The 12,072-nt window shown below is 51.8% G+C and overlaps 3 protein-coding genes across 4 annotated transcripts in view; all 3 read left to right on the plus strand.

The window, feature by feature from the left end:
- Positions 1-2,385, plus strand: part of NCAPD2 (non-SMC condensin I complex subunit D2) — a 24,735-nt gene extending 22,350 nt beyond the window's left edge. For both annotated transcript variants that reach the window (XM_057368175.1, XM_057368176.1), the window contains exons 28-31: positions 1,270-1,456; positions 1,682-1,808; positions 1,940-2,095; positions 2,252-2,385. In XM_057368175.1, coding sequence (XP_057224158.1) covers positions 1,270-1,456; positions 1,682-1,808; positions 1,940-2,095; positions 2,252-2,334 — 553 coding nt within the window. In that variant the 3' untranslated portion in view covers positions 2,335-2,385. The remainder of the gene's footprint in view (positions 1-1,269; positions 1,457-1,681; positions 1,809-1,939; positions 2,096-2,251) is intronic.
- A 5,110-nt stretch (positions 2,386-7,495) lies between these two features.
- Positions 7,496-9,489, plus strand: LOC130574769 (C-type natriuretic peptide-like). Its single transcript, XM_057368180.1, has 2 exons — positions 7,496-7,594; positions 8,973-9,489. Exons 1-2 carry the CDS (start codon positions 7,496-7,498, stop codon positions 9,243-9,245), a joined length of 372 nt encoding a protein of 123 aa, XP_057224163.1. The 3' UTR covers positions 9,246-9,489.
- Positions 9,490-10,159: 670 nt separating this feature from the next.
- Positions 10,160-12,072, plus strand: part of GAPDH (glyceraldehyde-3-phosphate dehydrogenase) — a 5,546-nt gene continuing 3,633 nt past the window's right edge. Inside the window, exons 1-2 of the mRNA XM_057368179.1 lie at positions 10,160-10,196; positions 11,287-11,834. Coding sequence (XP_057224162.1) covers positions 10,175-10,196; positions 11,287-11,834 — 570 coding nt within the window. The 5' untranslated portion in view covers positions 10,160-10,174. The remainder of the gene's footprint in view (positions 10,197-11,286; positions 11,835-12,072) is intronic.

Below are 12,072 nucleotides of genomic sequence, written 5' to 3' on the forward strand. Positions count from 1 at the left end.
CCAGTATGTACTTCATTTTAACTTCCACTGGCTTTGGTGTGCCCTGCTTTCCCCCATTCCTGTGGTTTTCCCTCTCCATTGTTGTGGCTTTGCCCTTGAGATTTAAGCTGTGTCTGCTTATCTTGGCCATTTGTACACAGTGCCTGGGCATGTGACCTGCTCAGCTGCCTCAGGGAGTTGCATATTTCCCAAAATATTTGGATTTTGTTTCCTGAGCAAGAGTGGAGAGTCGTTCCTATCTCCCAAGTTGCCTCCCAGGAGCACTGGTGAGCTCTTCACACCCCATTCATAAATAACCATCTTTGTGTAAGTTGTGTCTAGCCTTTAGGAGAACGTCCTGATATTTCTGTACCACAGAGATGATCAGCTTAATGCACACTAGTGGTACTGCTAGAGCAAGACTCTTGCTCCAGGCTAAAGCAAGAGTTTATCAGAAAAGATTGTGCAGCCACCATCACACTCCTCAGTATTTCTGGAGTTCTAAATATAGCAACTTGCCAAGTGTCATTCAGACTTTAAAGGTGAAAACACCTGGATGCTGCAGCTTTCYTCTCCATCTGTCGGATTTGAGCAGAGTATCCTGAGATAGCACGTGCAAGACAGACTTTGGGCCCTCTTTCGTATATATTAAAATTAGGGGCTTTGGTCTCACTCTTTTCCCTCCCATTCCATCACAGTGAGCTACATTAGGCATGTTAGTTTGTGCTTTTGTTTTTCTTTCCCTTTGGTTTAATTCCAGTTAAGTTTTGCTGGAATTTGGATGTAGTCTTTCTCTGATACACCATTTGGTATTTGTTGACTTTATAACTTTATGAATATGAACTTCTTTATGTAACTAACCAGGAAAGAGAGAGAGAACATCAAATACAGCTTATGCTTGAGATCATCTCAAACATGCAAAAATGAGCAGCCAGGCATTTTTTGTTATGCTAYTGAAATAAGGCCCTTTGAGAGGAGTCTTGACCTCACTGTGTCTTTTCCTCCTGGTCAGCAAGAACTTCTGACACTTTTCAAACAAGTGACTGTGTTCTTTAACAGTGGAGCCTTCATGTTTTTCCAACAGGCACTAAGTCAGCGTCATGAATACAGTGGTGTTTGTGTGAGGTATGGCACAGCACTCTGTCACTGACCTGTAACAAAACAAGCTGAAKCTCATGTTGTCAGGGCAGAAGCAGTTGCAGGAAGTTGTGCTGATAGTTGTGGGTGAGATGTGCTCATCCTCACACACCCCTTTTTGTAAGCGCTAATGCTGATCTTTGTCTTTCCCAGGACTGAGCGCCAGTATCGGGATCTGTCCCACTGCCTTGCTCTGCTTCCAGTCTCGGACCGGGGCCTTCACAAGCTGCAGGACAACTTTGACTGCTTTGCAGACAAGCTCCAAGATCCAGCTATCTACAATTGTTTCCAAACTGTGCTTGCTCGATTCCGCAGAGCAGGTGTTAAACCTGAGACTAAAGTAAGAATGTGGGATGGCATCCAGGCCAGAAAAAAATGATTGCTTTTTACATTCAGTGATTGGAAAGCCTTACAGTTTTCTATTTTAAGCAGACTGTTCCTCACCCCTAACAATTTATCAATATATTTATTTAACTTAATGGCAATTCTGCTATGGATGTAATATTTCTCTCCCCTCACCTTCTCTTTTTTTTCCCCCTCCACCACTGTTTTATATCTCCATCAGGCTCTAGCTGAAGAGCTGGAGCAGAAGCTGTCTGCCTCCCATAACCGAGGGCTGGATTCAACRGAGATATGCCAGGAAAGCAGTCAAACTCCAATGCCAGTGCCAGCTAAGCGGAAACCAATAGGAAGTATGTTCMTTTTTGAGACTGCAGCCTTCCCCCTGATCCTGCAGTCTAGCAGAGACACCCAGGGACTTTTCCTTACCCTTACAGACAGAAGGCTGCTACCTTTCTCTATTTTTTCCCCTTTTTYTTGACAGGTTCACGCCGCCAGCCCCTGAGCCCAGCCAACACAGATGACGATTTTGTCACACCATCTCGCACCCTCCGAAATCGTAAGCGTGCCCAAAAGCGCCCTCCATGCAAAAAAGCCACCATCACCTTCTCCAGCGACGAGGAGAACAGCTCTGAGGATGGTAAGGCACTGCACATGTGCTCTAAGGGTGAAGGGGGAGAAGGACTACAAAGGGATGTCCCTTTGWGCATGGGCTTGAGAGCACTCTGGAGGCTCCTGTAGATTTCTCTGCTCAAGGCAGTGGAGTGCCATTATTGACATGTTTTACTCTCTTTAGAGCTATCAGCAGAATTAAGAGAGGAAGAAACCCCCACCAAAACAACTCCCATCACCAGATCTTCAGCCCGACGGCTGCGCTGAGGGAACCATCTGCCACTGTCTTTAACTAAAAATAAAACTYGCTTTATGCAACAGTCGCCTTCTCTTGTCTGGACTACCCTATAATATGACAGTGCTTTAAATGAAGACAAAATGGAAGTTAACACCAGGCTAAAGCAATTCCAATCCTGTCTTTTGATAGCTCCACAAAAAAAGGCAGTGATGAACATAGCTGCCAGTTGGACTGATTTTGCCCTGGCTTTGCAGATGAGGATAAGCTTTTCTTATTAAAAAAAAAAAATGTCTGGAAGAAAGTCTTTCTAAGAAGAGCCAAACTACCCACAGAGTACAAAATACAAATGTGCTTATACTACACTATTCAGCTTTTAATACAGGACCAGTACAGTTGTGCCAGATTTAGGGCCTTTTRTATTTCATCCCTTTTGAAGCTCTTGTCCTGTAAAGCCAAGCAGGGTTTTGAGGGGAAGGTATCTGCATCTTTTTCTTGTACATATCTCATTAAAGAAGAGTTCAGGGAGTGGGATGTGAGGAGATAGAGGCTAACTTAGACTAGAGCACTTCAATAAACGATATGCAAAGTAAGTAGGGAAAAAATACATCTTTTAAAAGTTAAACAAAACAAAAGCAACCTGACACTAAAACTTTAGAATTAACTTCTAACACTAATTTGGTAAGTTACTAATTATACTGATACCCTTGATTGTCTCATTGCTTTCTGGAATGTATTTGTGGCAAATCCAGTTATGTTTCAAATAAAACTGGCACTTATTCTTTCCTTTCAGGACTGCCACATCAGTGTTCCAGTCAGTCCTGGCACTCCTTAAACTGCCCTGTGAACATGAAGTGCCCTAAATTATATTTTGTGTTAATCACACAAATAACCTTTAACCTTCTGTCTAGAGGCAAGTTGGAATTTGTCCCACAGCTCTTACTACAGAATTATATCCTCTTACYTGTCAGCTGCCTAGAAAGCACACTAGTCACTACCTGGGCAGGAATGGGAAGGGGCCTCCTCCTATCAGCAGGTTCCCACAGACCCTCTGCAGTCTCTGAGGATCTACCACGTTCTCACAGTTGTGGTCACCCTTGGTTCACCCAACAAGTAGAACATGGTGCTCAGTTCCCTGCTGGCCTGGCTCCAGAAGCAGCTGCTGTAGTTTATCTTGATCCCTATTAAAACCAATTCTGAATTGCATAGCTTTGCACTGACCTCGGTGTGTTTTTTTATGCTGATACCTGAATGGATATAAACATATTAAAAGCTTGCAGAAACAAGTAGAATGATGGCATGATGATACAGGTGAATTTACTGGGGTGTACCATGTGGACCAAACACCACTCCTGACTCCCATGACTCTAAAAATACCCAGCTACTTGCCACCAGCCTAACAGCCAAATACTAATAGAGATACACTGACTCCAGAGTAYGCCAGTAGCAAGACGACAATCACGTGAAATACAAAGATCAGAAAGCTACACCAATATTGTCCCTCTCTCCTCCTCCCTGATAAAATATTCAGTGAAGGCTCCAGGAAGCAGAGGCAGCGCTATACATTGGCAGTAAACACGACAGAGTCATGCATACCATACGTGATTTYCCTATCACCCACAGGGTAGGACATACACATATGGGAATAAAAAAAGCAAAGGACAGCATATATGAATGTCTGCCCAGGCTCACRGCTTTACAAGTCTGTGCAATAAATCTTGCGTAGATGTGAGATAATATGTTGACAATACTGCAATAGGGGAGATATGAATGGGTGGATAGAGGAAGTGAGGTGGCCATAAAATTCAAGCATTGGCTCACCTGCAGGCCATAGTTTTCCACTACAAGTGGTTGAACTTTTTCCTTCAGGAGATCCTTGCAGTCACTTGCCAAACCCTCCTTCCATCTCAGACAATCTGTGACTGAACTGAYACRTTGCCTCCTTCACTGCTTTGGAGAYTGTCCTTTGCTCTGTCCCAGACACCATGCTGCCTGGGCAAGTGAGAGTCAAAAGTCAGTGAGTGAGAGCTCTGGTTGGTCCCTTTCTGCAGATTGTTCAGGTGGAGCATCTTCTCCTCACTGTCCTCATATGGGAAGAATTAGCATTCCTGTGTCATGGACAAAGGATGTCCTAAAGAAAGATCAGGAAAAACCCGAGASGCTTTTGGGCAGCCACACTGTAATTACAGCCTAAGCAGATCTTCGCTGCCCTTCTGTTCCTCACAAACAGGTATTTTGGTGGCTGCCACAATGACCAGAAATCACTGCCAAAGGAATTATCCCATTCCCTTGTTCCTGAGGCAGTGGGATTATTCAGTGCCAAGATCAATGGCATTTGCATTCTCTAGGSACTCCTGACCATGGTTGCTCTGAACTACAAGTGGTACCAACGGAATAATGTGAATATTGCATGCTTCCAGAGCTGCAGCAACTATCATCCCTTTGTCTCACCTTAGGCCAAGGGGTGCTCCCTCAGGATACTTCACTTAGTTCCCAGACCTCCTAGTCTCCAGTTTCCCTACTCTTTTCCTATATAAGCAACTGTTTGCAGAAGACTGATTATGATTCAGCAGGAGACCATTTTTTTTTGGCCTTGCAAGCTCTAGAATCAGTGCCCAAGCATCCAAGGGGGAAGGGTTTTTATAAAGGAAACTTGTTAGCATCAGAGTGAAAAGAGAGACAATAACCTATTTGAGTCTGAGAAAACTGGGGCAATCAGGGACTCGTCTGCCAAAGCCTTTTCACTTCACAGTCATTGCCAGGCCATGTAAGAATAACTATTCAGTTCTACAGTCCCAGCAGGGATCTGGGACGCAGAGCAACTGCAACGTCACAGCACCTGAGTCACTGAGTACCTGCATTTTATCCAGGCTTTGCTGGATTTGCAAGAACTTAGAAGAATCTGCAAGAAAATTTGCAAATTTTCTGCTGTSTCTGAAGTTTCTTGCTTGATATGGGAGAGTGATGGTTCCTTCCCTCTTGCCAGCCCCCGCTCTTGCTGAACCCAAGGAGGGCACTTGTCATTTGAGTTCTCAGAGCCTGTCCACCCCTGCAGGGCTCAGTCTTTGTGCAACTGGACTGGAATTTTGGAGCAGTTGCAAACACATTTCTGGCATTCTTGTAGTATGGGGGCCACCCCATTCAAGGGATGCCAGATCAAACTGCTGCTACATTTGGTATCAAAGCCAAAGCCTTGTTGCTTTTGCACTTACCTTTCACTCAGGAAAGGAGTGACTGACTCGTGCAAAGGGTGCATTCCAGCGGAGCTGTGCCTGCCTGCAGCCATCCTGCTGGCAGCAGGAGAGCTTGAACACACTGACTCAGCTGTTCTTGGATGGCCAAATGTGACTGGGAAGTACAGCACAGCATCCTCTGGGGCATCTTGCATGCAGCATGAACATGTGCTCAYTTCCCATCCTTCCTTTCTTTTCCATCCCTCTGAAACTTCGACACCACACCGCTCCACACCCTACCGCATCCAGCACAAGGAGGGGCCAGCTGTGCGCACACATCCCGTACTCCACATGCGCCCAGGCACCCCATCTGAATGCTCACACGGGGACTGTGTCCCATGACTCTCTAGCAGTCCTGTACTTTGTAGATTATAAGGTTGGTATGAAGTAACCAGTTTCCCACAAAACGTCTTGGTCAGGCCTTGGGAGCCCCTTCATATGCTGGCCCAGGTGACGGGGTGATGGGAATGCCAGACAGGATCACCAGAGCATTGCATTGCTCTGGAAACAGCACCAGCCGTGGGTCGCAGCCATCAGGTGGAGMGAACAAAACTGGATGGCCCCACCTGTGCAAAGTCTCTCCTGCTTCCAGCATCAGCGCTCCAGACTGAAGTACCCTACTCACTTCTCAGGGACTGGATGCAAAATGGTTTGCAAAACTTTCTGCCTCCTTGTGTAGGGAAGAAATGGACCCAAAAATCTTTATCTGCAAGTGCAAAGTGCCTGGAAGGAAGAAAGGGAAGCAAGGAGGGAAAGAAACCAAAATAACTGAAGTGCGTCTTCCATTATCTCTGAAGACTTTTTAAAAATTTTCTTCTTTCCTTGAAAAAAATAAAAGCAGGCAGCAGAACACTTCCCGTCAAGTTTTGAACCAACTGTTTTGTGCAACAATACTGAACAAAGGGAAGTTTGGGGTGTTGTTAAACTCCCTCAGCACAGCTATTGCTAACCCTGTACTGGGGTACAGTTCCCCCATTCCTCTCCCCTGACAAACTTTGTTGATTAGCTTCTGTCTTCACACCCAGGCTGACTTCTGCACCCTGAACTCCAAACAGTGACCTCATTGCCTTGTTCAGCTGGTGAGAAACTACAGTAAAATGGAAGAGGCAAACAAAGTGAGGGGAAATAACGGCCAGAAGATTTAGGAGGTAGGAATCTGCTCCTTGCTGTCCTGCTCCCATTGTGTGCCTGAGCTTGAGAAAGTGCAAGCTGAGTCTTGACAAGCTCTTYTCTGTGACGGTTCCTCTGGAAACTCAGTCCAGTCCTCCAGATGGTGACTCAGGACAAACAGCCCGCAAATTATATGCCCAATAGTACTAGACCCACGCTCCTGTCACTGCCACAAATTCTGTATAGTACTGGAATTCACCCACCTTCTGCAGCAGGAGGGCTTCATTCCCAGCCCAACTGTCTCACCAAGATATAAATATTAAAAACAAAAGCCTGTGTTGTCACAGGGCTGAACTTGTGTCTGATCTGTGCAGCCAGCASTGCGCCTACCTCTAGCTGAGCTGTAGCTCATGCTCACGCTGGTTAGAGAAATAGCATTAACAACACTCTGCCTACAAGGAGTATGTTCAATACTACTACACAATGCAGCCTGCAATATCCTCCTTTTGGGATGTGTTTCAAAGTGTCACCATGTCCCTGACCCTTACAGACACMTCCAGGTCCTGGCCAGCAGCAGCTCAACTCACATTTGTCTTTGCAGACACTCAGTAAACACCTTTGTATCCTTTTTCTTTAGAGGAAGGGGTCTTGCTGAGCTCACCCTGAAATATATCATTCTGGACAAAAGGGCTGAAAGGTTAAGGAGCTCCAGGGGGTGGTTCAGCAGGGAGCTGGGGCCACTCGCCTGCCAGAACCAAAGCTATAAAGGCAGAGAGGGGCTAGGGACCACATCTAACACGGATGCTGCAGGTCCTGCCTTGCATCCTGCCAGCCCTGGGATAAGAAGAAGATGCTGGGGTTTCAGTCATGGCCTTGCTCGTTTTTCCTCTTCTTGGTTCTGCTCTCTGCCAGCGTTCAGACTGTGTCCTTACCAGGACAGAGGCTACAGGTAGGAGGGACTGAGAGAGAGCTGAGCTTGATTTCAGGAGGGGAGGAGGAGGGGAAATTTTGTTTGAACCTGGAATGAGTGGTGGTCTCAAATTCCAGCTATAAGGAGGCTGCTGTCCATTCTTGTTGCACTCTCCCCTTCAGCAGCCTCAACCCTAGGGTGACTTTATAACCCAGCCTCTAAGGATTTCAAGACCAGCATTTCAGGACAGGAAACAGACAAAAGCTTTTTAGTGCTCTGCAAAAGCTTTTAGCAGTAATGAGCCTGGTTCTCTCGAAGCCCACTCTGTGTCAGCAGCCACCAKATATTACAGTCATGTCCAGTGCTTCAGTTCTGATGTTTCAGAGGGAAGATGCATCCTGTTAGGCCAGGAGTTTTGCTCCTAAGCTCAATACTACCCTGCTTAAGGACCCTCTTTAAGGCTAAGAGCCATGTCAGGATGCCAGCTAAAGGCTTCTTCACTTGAGTAAATATTTTWTCCTCAGTGATTACACAATATTTTTGTTTTTTAAACCTAGCTGGCTCCCTCTTACCCAAACCCTAACCTGAGCCCCAGCACCTTGCCTTTACATCACCCTGGAAAAGCCACAGGGAAATAGTCAGGACATGAACTAAAATCACAAGACTGATCCTGCTATGACTCAACACTTTCACTCCTCACTGACGATGCCTGTGTCCGCTTCAGTTAACTCGCTACTGCAAAGAGCTGCACAAAGGCATCTTCAACCTTAGCTCAGCATCCACGTGAGAGACAGATGTGGAACGGTTCCCACAAGCTTCTTCTCTGGGCAGCCATGCCATACCYCACAGCACACACCCCCCAGTCCTTGTCTCCCCGAAGTGCTGGGCATTTAAAGTCAGCACAGCTAACCTAGAGGATTTCCAGCAGAGGGGTAGTCTCCCTTCTTCACACCTGCTCTAGTCCTGCCTCTCCCTTGTCTTTATCAGCAGGTATTTAAGGCAGGCCAAATCCTTCCCAGCAGCCCTCTGGAAAAAATGAAATGCCACTCAGCAGCCTGAGCACACAGAGGTGCTCAGCATCCACAGAAGGAGCAAGGACTGTAGGCAGTTACCCTGCAAATCTGGGACAGAGTGGGATGTGTGTATGGTTTTACAAGAGTAGGGCAATCTGCCCACAGGCAGAGCTCACAGAAGCTGTCTGCCTGCTGTTTTGGACAGCAAGTCATTTCAGACAGTGGGAGCTGCTGGTCAAGCCCTTCCTTGTGTCTGGATGCAATGTCACAGGCACAGTGCTATGGGCAGGCATCATTTTATGTCCTGCCTGAGCCCTAAGGAGAGTGTGGACAACGGATACTAAAGGTACATGGCTTACCACCAGTAGCACAGGCATCACCCCACTCTCCTCTGTTTATCCCAGATGCTCCTTTCACGATTGCTGCCCCTGGAGCCCAAGTCCACGCTGACTGAAGAGGACACGAGGGAGGGGTCCAGCTTTGGTCCTCAGCTGCTCTCCTCTACTCTCCCATTCCTCCCATCTGGGACTAGAGCTGCCCGTATTTCCCTCTGGCGCAAGAACCTCGCCAGTCGCAAGTGGGCACTGCCTGGAGATTGGGCCTGGAAGGCCATGCCCAGGGGTTGCTTTGGGTTGAAACTGGACCGAATCGGGACCTTCAGTGGTTTGGGGTGTTAGCTTTGGAGGCCTCWGAAGTGAGAGGGCCAACAGTGCAGGCTCGAGCAAGCGGGCAGGGAACAAGTCTAGGGCAGACTTGAGCGCAGACAGTGCTCAAGCGGATGGGAGCAGTGGGGCAGGCTGTGGGACCAGCACCTGCCAGCAGCCGRGGCAAGGGCCGGGAGCGGAGATGCCCCGGGCTGCCGGCGCCGTGCTGGGACCCKGCCGGGGTGAGAGCAGGCGGGCGGGACGCCGCTGGGCGGCTCACCAGGCCCGCTTCTTCGCAGCCGGAGAGCACCCAGCCCCAGAAACCGGCACGGCTCGGGAACCTGCACCGGCTTGGGAAGCGGTACGGTACCGCTGCGCGAAGCCCTGAAGCTCCCGCCCCAAAGAAGGGAGGCAGCGGCAGCGAGGAAGCGGCGCGGCGGTACGAGGAGGAGCTGCCCGGCTCCGCAGCTGCCCCCCGCGACCGCCAGCTAGAGCCCCCGCTCCGCCGGCAGCCCCCTCCCTGCTCCCCGTGCCCGAGGACTCGTTCATTAAACAAGCTGTACTAATTTGCCTCGTCCCGGCTCGGCGGTGGCTGCCCTCGGCCGGGGGGCGGGCGGGAGGCGGCGACCCAGCCCGCCCGGCGCCCCCGGCCCCACGCGCGGGACCGTGCCGGGCCCCGCCGCCGCCGCCATTCCGCGTGGGGCGTGCGGCACGCGCGGCTGCGGCGCGGTGCAGTGCGGCCGGGGGGGCGGACACGGGTGAGGAGGTATCGACCGGGCACGGGGCACAAGGGCCGCATTTGCTCACCCCGGCCGCACTCTGCCCCCGCCAGAACAAACATCGGGGCCTCCTGTTTGCGCTGAAGCTTCCCCTGAGAGCCTCCCTCGGTGGGCTGCGGCTGGGGCACCACGGACCCCGGCACGAGTTCGTAGCCCTGCTGCTGTGCCACGCGAGCCATCATCATGTCCTGGCCTTTAAGAAAAGGTTGTAACCTCAGCTGGGTCTAAACTTAGACAACCAGCCCCTCAGCAGCACCGGGAATAGCAGTGGTAYAAGGAGAGTAGGGTTACGTTTGAGCTGCATGACCCCTCTCTGCCCCCCACCCCCGTACCTGCGTGGTTCACCCAGTCCACACCCCGCTCCTGATCCTCAAAGCCCTGCTCAGCCGAGCAGCCAGAGGGACATTCCAGCTCCCACCACCCCCACCCACTCCATCAGTCCATATTTGCATGCCCACTGTTCCCACACGTTCCTTCGTGATGGGATACTTGGCATTTATGCGTGCTCTGGGTGTTGTACCTAACACGGGTTCGTCCCGCGGCACCTGCCCCGTACGGAGCCGGGGGATGCAGCCTGGCCGGGCTCCCTCTCTGGTGASGGAGCCCACAGGGGGGCAGGGAGCCCAGACGAGGGGCGGGGAGCCGGGCAGCGGCCATGCCGGGAGCGCTTCCTCCTCGCAGGCAGCCGAGGAAGGCGGGCCGAGGCGGCAGACGAGCAGGATTTCCGCCGTCACGTCCCGCGGGCAGCGGCAGCAGTGCCGCAGTGCCTCATTAAGATGGTGCTCACGCTGCAGCCMGTGGCCTGCTGGGGGCCGCCTCGAGAGCAGGCCCGGATAAACCCACCCAGACGGGGGTCCCAGGATGGGGGTGGGAGAACTTTCAGCCTGTAGCTCCCGTGCCGGGGGAAATGGGAGACGCCTGGGATCCCGCAGGTTGCTCGGGATGACCCCAGCATCCCTGCAGCCCTTTTGCCCTTGCAGCCATAGAATCACAGAATGTTAAGGGGTTGGAATGGACCGTAAAGATTATCCAGTTCCAACCCCTGTGCCACGTGCACGGACGCCTCCCACTAGAGCAGGTTGCTCAAGGCCTTAGCCGACCCGGCTTGGAACACTGCCATGGTTGGGGCATCCACAACCTCCCTGGGCAACGTGTTACAGTGCCTCACCTCCCTCACAGTAAAGAATTTCGTCCTAATAYCCATCTTACATTTTCCCCCTTTCAATTTATACCCATTACTCCTTATCCTATCACTACAGCTCCTGACGAAGAGTCCCTCTCCGCCTTCCCTGTAGGTTCCTTCGGATACTGGATACTACTCCATCCAGGGGGGCACAGGCTGCATCCAGGGCGGGTGACTGCCAGCCCTTTGTTACCAGGTGGAAACAGCGCATACCATCCTCAGGAACGGCAGAGARTCCGGCGGGAGCAGCCCCTGACCGGCCATCACCCGGTGGTCCCTCCCCGCCTCCTCGGGCAGTGGCGCAGCCGCCCATCCCCGCCCTGGGGACACCTCCCCGCAAGGACCGGTGTATCTCTCACCACCGCCATCCCCACCGCCAACCCCCTTGGGGTGGCTCAACGGGAGTGTGATCGCTGCGGACTCCCCCTTCCCGGCGCGGGGCCTTTGTTACCGGGGGGCGGCGGGGCGGGGGAAGCAGGGGGAGTCTTCGGCGGCCGCACCCGCAGCACGGGCGCACGTAGCCCGGTCCGGCCCCCGCGCTACCATTCGTCGGCGTCGCGGCGGGGCGGGCCCCAGCCCTACCCTCACGCGGCTATAAAGGGTGGCGGAGCGGGGCTGCGCCACCTCCTCATTGCGCGCCGGGCGGTTCGGAGGCAGCAGGTAACGGGCGGGGCGGGGGAGATGCGCGGGGGGAGAGAGGCGGCGGGGGGTGGGCGTGTGAGAGTCCCCTCCCCACATACGCACACCGCCCACCGGCGGGGGGGCGGCAGCGGGCGGCAASCCCCGGGGGGAGCAGGGCCGCGTGGCGCCGGGGCCCACGGGCACAAAGGCTGCGCGGCGCAAAATGGCGGGGGCAGCGTGCGGGGGGCCGTGAGGCGAGTAGAGATGGGGGTGTGAG

Source organism: Malurus melanocephalus, unplaced genomic scaffold (genome assembly GCF_030028575.1).
Source record: "Malurus melanocephalus ecotype Western Australia unplaced genomic scaffold, MMel_1.1 scaffold_89, whole genome shotgun sequence".
NCBI lineage: Eukaryota > Metazoa > Chordata > Aves > Passeriformes > Maluridae > Malurus > Malurus melanocephalus.